At 44.0% G+C, this 7,067-nt stretch overlaps 1 protein-coding gene across 1 annotated transcript in view; it reads right to left on the reverse strand.

Moving 5' to 3' along the window:
• Nucleotides 1-6,512, reverse strand: part of LOC126095701 (uncharacterized) — a 230,695-nt gene extending 224,183 nt beyond the window's left edge. Inside the window, exon 1 of the mRNA XM_049910453.1 lies at nt 6,298-6,512. Within this exon, the coding sequence (XP_049766410.1) occupies nt 6,298-6,389 (92 nt within the window). The 5' untranslated portion in view covers nt 6,390-6,512. The remainder of the gene's footprint in view (nt 1-6,297) is intronic.
• Nucleotides 6,513-7,067: the final 555 nt, after the last annotated feature.

Below are 7,067 nucleotides of genomic sequence, written 5' to 3' on the forward strand. Positions count from 1 at the left end.
CTCATCCATTACATTATTTTCCTTATCTTCGCATAAAGCCACCATTTCCCGTCTTCAATAACTATACAGGACAGCAATACTCACAGTTCGCCACATTTGCTAGTTCTCGAGTACACTGACGTGGATGACTGTGGATTAATTGGTTTAAACGACCTTCACGAATCTGCGGTGGTCTTTCTGAAGGTGGAGAGTCACTAACGTCAAAACGTCCCTCCTTTAACGGAGAAAATGATTTTTTTGCAGAGCTCTGTCTATTGGCATTACACACGGCGCAAATGTTTCCGGCTGCGTCCACTGCTGCCACCTCTCTATTGAACTCAGACAGTAGAATATGTCGGAACTGTTCCGATTTCTCCACTTGGCACCCCATTTCATAGCGTCCACAGCTCCTCCTACTGTCTCCAGATGACAAAATGACAGTATGTACACTCAGGTAGCATCAATTAAGTACAAATAAAAAATGACAAACGACAAATAAACCCGTAACAATCGGAATACCAAAATGCAAAACAAAAACGTTGCGAACTTATGCTGCGACCTAAAATATCTAAGAAAAATGACCCATAGAAATGAAACTAATGTCGTTGACGTAATCAAGCGTTATCTGTTGTGAAACATTCTTTACGTAGGCTTCGCGTTTCCAGACTAGCTTGTGACAACAGCCGTCCGTGAACAAAATGTTCAAGACATTTGTGTCTAGGTGGAAGAGATGATAAAACAATAGAATGGGACTAAATGTCATAAAAAGAAAAACCTTAATTGCAAACAAAAGTGAAGAAAAGCATAATATCACACCTGAACGTGAGCCATTACAACTGCTTTTTAATTTAAGAACTTGGGCTTTCCCATCTATGTAAACGCGTACGTGAAAGTAGAAACCAGGGAAGATCCGCGGCAGTAGGACATCCATTTAATGTAGTCGGGCAGATATCTGGAGAAGTTAGCGGTATATAGATCTACCTACATAGGCCTATGCATTTGAATCTCGGATGGGCGAGTAAGCGTGCAAATAGTCGGATCCAGGCAGCTGAAATGTGACACCTACGGAAAATAGAAAACAACACGATGAGGGTCACGATCCGAAATACGACTATGCGGAGAAATTAAAATATGGAGTTTCTGAAGATGGTTCTGTGAGAGCAAGTGCTGAAATGATTTCGTCAGATGCTGGGATATCGAAAAATTGGCCGTCAAGAGCAATGAAGAAGGTAATGGTTGAAGGGGAAAGGGGTGACAAAGAAACACTTGGTAAAATAAAACAGAAGAGGCACTGAGTGGTTCAAGTGGCTTTGAGCACTATGGGACTTAATTTCTGTGGTCATCAGTCCCCTAGAACTTAGAACTACTTAAACCTAATTAACCTAAGGACATCACACACATCCAAGGCCACTAACTGCGACTGTAGTCTGTTAACATACAGGTCCAGCAAACCATTTACACAGAATTGATGGAAAAAATTAGTGAGCACAAGCTAATTCATTTTAAATGTTTATTTTTAAACGGAGTGCTGTTAGATGTTGGGGGCTCTTAAATTTCCTACACTTCTGTACACGTATTATGCAATACCTTGTAACAGAAACAAAAATATCAAATCAGTTTATTCGTATCCAAAATATAATAATACTTACTAATTGTGATATACAGGGTGGTCCATTGTTAGTGACCGGGTCACATATCTTACGAAATAAGCATCAAACGAAAAAACTCCAAAGAACGAAATTCGTCTAGCTTGAGGAGGGAAACCAGATGGCGCTATGGTTAGCCCGCTAGATGGCGCTGCCATAGGTCAAACGGATATCAACTGTGTTGTTTTAAAATAGGAACCCCAATTTTTATTACGTATTCGTGTAGTGCGTAAAGAAATATGAATGTTTTAGTTGGACCACTTTTTTCGCTTTGTGATAGATGGCGCTGTAATAGTCACAAGCGTATAACTACGTGGTACTACGTAACATTCCGCCAATGCGGACGGTATTTGCTTCGTGATACATTACCCGTGTTAAAATCGACCGTTTACCAATTGCCGAAAAGGTCGATATCGTGTCGATGTATGGCTATTGTGATCAAAATGCCAAACGGGCGTGTGCTATGTATGCCGCTCGGTATCCTGGACGACATCATCCAAGTGTCCGGACGGTTCGCCGGATAGTTACGTTATTTAAGGAAAGAGGAAGTGTTCAGCCACATGTGAAAGGTCAACCACGACCTGCAACAAATGATGATGCCCAAGTAGGTGTTTTAGTTGCTGTCGTGGTTAATCCGCACATCAATAGCAGACAAATTGCGCGAGATTCGGAAATCTCAAAAACGTCGGTGTTGAGAATGCTACATCAACATCGATTGCACACGTACCATAATTCTATGCACCAGGAATTGCATGGCGACGGCTTTGAACGTCGTGTACAGTTCTGCCACTGGGCACAAGAGAAATTACGGGACTATGAGAGATTTTTTGCACGCGTTCTATTTAGCGACGAACAGCGGTAACGTAAACCGGCATAATATGCACTATTGGGCAACGGAAAATCCACGATGGCTACGAAAAGTGGAACATCAGTGACCTTGGCTGGTTAATGTACGGTCTCTTACAAAAGCCTTGAGGGCCGACGATTCCTGACGGTCGAGGATGTGCACCAGGCAGTTACGGACTTCTTCACCCAGCAGGACACGGTGGTTTGCCAAACGGGTATCTTCAGCCTCATGCGTCGGTGGGATTTTAGGCCGATTTTTGCTTGTTGCTTAGGACTGGGATCTGTTTTACACTTTATGATTTCATAGAGTTCCGAGATATGAGACTGTGTCTATATAAAAAAGAAAATGCGAACTTGCTTCCAAATATATCTCATGAAATCATTGGTGGTTGAAAACTGTACGTTCCAGTGGGTCCAAAGTGAAACTACCCTGTTAATTTTTGCCAATTTCTTCTTGTATTCTATGCCAAATATGATCACAAAGGGGAATGTTATGAAAAATTTTACAATTATATCATTGGACTCAATGAGTTAAGGAAGTAGTACAGGAAAGAGCGAATGATTTCTATACGACTGCAAAAAGACGCAAATCACTACAGTTTTCAAATAGTTTACAAATGGAAGTACAAATGTATATAACAATATGGCTTACGTCTCTCTCGTTGCAGGATCGAAAAGTATATCTGCGCTCTAATATAATGACGTTCTTGGAAGAAAAGAAACTGTTCCAAAAAATTTTAACAAAAATAAATGAGTAAAATGTTTTCGTGAAAAAGAGCATGCTTTATTCATTTACGATATCTTGCAAATTTTAGGTGCGCGTGAGCAGTGTCTGCAGAAATGAGCTAGATGAACACTGGGTGAATGCAAAAGCAACATCGGGTGTGGCCGATAGAGGCGTAATAGAACCTCTGATGTTCTCATTACATGTAAAAAATATCAGATAGGATGAGAGGCATTCCATACGTTCATACTTTTTGTGGACTGGTTTGTGGTGTACGGGATCTCTTTCCACAATCTCCTCCTACAGTGCCTAATGTTTCGGCAACATTTCACACACGCTAAATGAAAGGCTGCGAGATTCTTTGGTTTTGATGTGCCTCCCTTTTTGCCTATCTCCCCAGCCCCATCCTTCCCACAAAATGCAGAGTGTAATTCCTCACTCCACCAGAGTATAGCTGCTTCCATAGCTGGCCTGATGACAGTGGGATCGACAGTTGTGGTACGACGATCCACCCACATCTGAGCGCAATACGGTGTCCCCTTTGCTTTAATGAACATACAATGTGGTGACTTTTTTCCACTCACTGTTCTTTCTAGCAGCCGAATTGTTGTGTACATAGTTCTGCATAGTCAGCGTGTACACAACTTTCCCACTATAGCTCGTCCCGCTAAGCACAACAGCGCAGGCGCAGCGCTCGTCCATCTCCGCACTACGAGATGGCGCTGCCTTAGAGACGGACCAAATACTGCTTCCGCCGATCCGCGTATTAATATGTAACGCAGCCAATGAGATTGCTGCTAACGTAGAACCTTTTCTCCTCGTGGATCACACTCGCGCAGTGATACCTGAATGCGTGAGGTATTATAACGAGTGTACAGACCTCCAATTAGTCAGTCTGCACCAGTCTGTACCTGTCTGCATTAGTCTGTACCAGTCTATAGTCAAGTTTCAGTCTGCGCCTAATACGATTACCATATTCCTGTACTTAGGCACGTAGATAAATGTATAGACACTTTGTCAAGTACCAGAGAAATGTGAGAATAAGATTAACCTACTAATACCAAAGGAACTTCAAATTGTCAGTTGTAAATAGCATCCAAAATCAAACTACATAATGTTTATGCTTGTTACTATTTTAATAAATGTGTGTGAAAATTAATCAAGGTCTGTTTAAAGTTGGTCACCGTCAATCTGCTACTCTAAGCGTGCAAGTGGCATTTCTATCGTCTGACCTAACGGAAGAAGATAAACACGCTACGATAAGACCACGAGACATACTGCTGACACTCGCCTACCTCGTTAGAGCGACAAGTCAAATAATCCGATGGTGTGTGTACCGAAGCTCTTACAGTACGCACACCACACGAATCCAAACGGAAAGTGATCAACTCCGGCCGTCTTCACTCTTTTAACAATATTCCTCACTAAGATGACACCGAAACAAGGCCCCGGGAGTAGACAACATTCCACTAGAACTACTGACAGCCTTGGGAGAGCCAGTCCTGACAAAACTCTACCATCTTGTGAGCAAGATGTATGAGACATGCGAAATTCCCTCAGACTTCGAGAAGAATATAATAATTACAATCCCAAAGAAAGCAGGTGTTGACAGATGTGAAAATTACCGAACAATCAGTTCAATAAGCCACAGCTGCAATATACTAGCGCGAATTCTTTACAGACAAATGGAAAAAACTAGTAGAAGCCGACCTCAGGGAAGATCAGTTTGGATTCTGTAGAAATATTGGAACACGTGAGGCAATGCTGACCTTACGACTTATCTTAGAAGAAAGATTAAGAAAAGGCAAACCTACGTTTCTAGCATTTGTAGACTTAGAGAAAGCTTTTGACAATGTTAACTGGAATACTCTCTTTCAAATTCTGAAGGTGGCAGGGGTAAAATACAGGGAGCGAAAGGCTATTTACAGTTTGTACAGAAACCAGATGGCAGTTATAAGAGTCGAGGGGCATGAAAGGGAAGCAGTGGTTGGGAAAGGAGTAAGACAGGGTTGTAGCCTCTCCCCGATGTTATTCAATCTGTATATTGAGCAAGCAGTGAAGGAAACAAAAGAAAAATTCGGAGTAGGTATTAAAATTCATGGAGAAGAAGTAAAAACTTTGAGGTTCGCCGATGACATTGTAATTCTGTCAGAGACAGCAAGGACTTGGAAGAGCAGTTGAACGGAATGGATAGTGTCTTGAAAGGAGGATATAAGATGAACATCAACAAAAGCAAAACGAGGATAATGGAATGTAGTCAAATTAAGTCGGGTGATGCTGAGGGAATTAGATTAGGAAATGAGACACTTAAAGTAGTAAAGGAGTTTTGCTATTTAGGGAGTAAAATAACCGATGATGGTCGAAGTAGAGAGGATATAAAATGGAGACTGGCAATGGCAAGGAAAGCGTTTCTCAAGAAGAGGAATTTGTTAACATCGAGTGCAGATTTAAATGTCAGGAAGTCGTTTCTGAAAGTATTTGTATGGAGTGTAGCCATGTATGGAAGTGAGACATGGACGATAACTAGTTTGGACAAGAAGAGAATAGAAGCTTTCGAAATGTGGTGCTACATAAGAATGCTGAAGGTTAGATGGGTAGATTACATAAGTAATGAGGAGGTTCTGAATAGGATTGGGGAGAAGAGAAGTTTGTGGCACAACTTGACTAGAAGAAGGGATCGGTTGGTAGGACATGTTCTGATGCATGAAGGTATCACTCATTTAGTATTGGAGGGCAGTGTGGAGGGTAAAAATCGTAGAGGGAGACCAAGAGATGAATACACTAAGCAGATGTAGGTTGCAGTAGGTACTGGGAGATGAAGAAGCTTGCACAGGATAGAGTAGCATGGAGAGCTGCATCAAACCAGTCTCAGGACTGAAGACCACAACAACAACAAGATGACACGTTTACTTTAGAACTCCTGTTGCAGTTTCTTGGCATGGTTATCAATGATATCCGAGCAGGTTACAATTTCCTTACAGCAATTTAAAGCCGTGTGCAGCTCGCCATTTGTAACCTACTCGCCAAGTTATGTGACATTTAATAGACTGCTCAGTTAGAAAGTGACGTAAAGGAAGCAAGGTGTGACCTTCAGGGCGTTACCTGGCGCCTTTCGGTCCGAACCCCGGCTCGAGGCTGTCCCTGAGGGTCCTCCAGCGGCGGTCGCCGCTGAGGAAGAAGAGGTCCTGCAGCATGGGCTCGGAGGCGCGGTGGCCGCGGTCGCGGAAGCACTCGAAGTCCCGGACGAGCACGCGGCCCGCGATGGCGGGGTCGCGCACCAGCAGCGCCGGCTGCCACAGCAGGAAGATGCCGGCCAGCGGGTGGCCGCGCAGGCGCGCGTACAGCTCGCCCAACACCTGGCCGCACGTCTGCCGGTTCAGCGCGAAGCCGGCCGCGTTGCCGAGCAGCAGGTGCGGCCGCAGGTGGGGCAGCCCGCGCCGCGCCCAGTGGGACGCGCTGCGCCGCAGGAACCAGCACGCCGCGCCCGCCGCCGCGGTCGCTGCCGCCAGCAGCAGGGCCGTCCACATGCCGACGCCGCTTCGCTCTGCGCTGCAGAGAGGCAGGCGATGGAAAGCTTCTTCCAGTCCATATGTGGCATGACAGCAAACCAGTGCTGAACAGTATTGGTTGCAATTTTAGTTTTACTTTTTTTTTTTATTTTTCAACGACGCGTTTCGCCTTATTTAGGCATCTTCAGGTTATCCTTTCTAGATGGACGCGAGAGGCACCAAGATCGAAAGGGTGGAAAAAGGGGCAGCTCGTTTTATATTATCACGTAATAAGGGAGAGAGTGTGGCAGATATGATACGCGAGGTGGGATGGAAGTGATTAAAGCAAAGTGGTTTTTCGTCGCGGCGAGATCTATTTACGAA

This window comes from Schistocerca cancellata, chromosome 8 (assembly GCF_023864275.1).
Source record: "Schistocerca cancellata isolate TAMUIC-IGC-003103 chromosome 8, iqSchCanc2.1, whole genome shotgun sequence".
Taxonomy (NCBI): domain Eukaryota; kingdom Metazoa; phylum Arthropoda; class Insecta; order Orthoptera; family Acrididae; genus Schistocerca; species Schistocerca cancellata.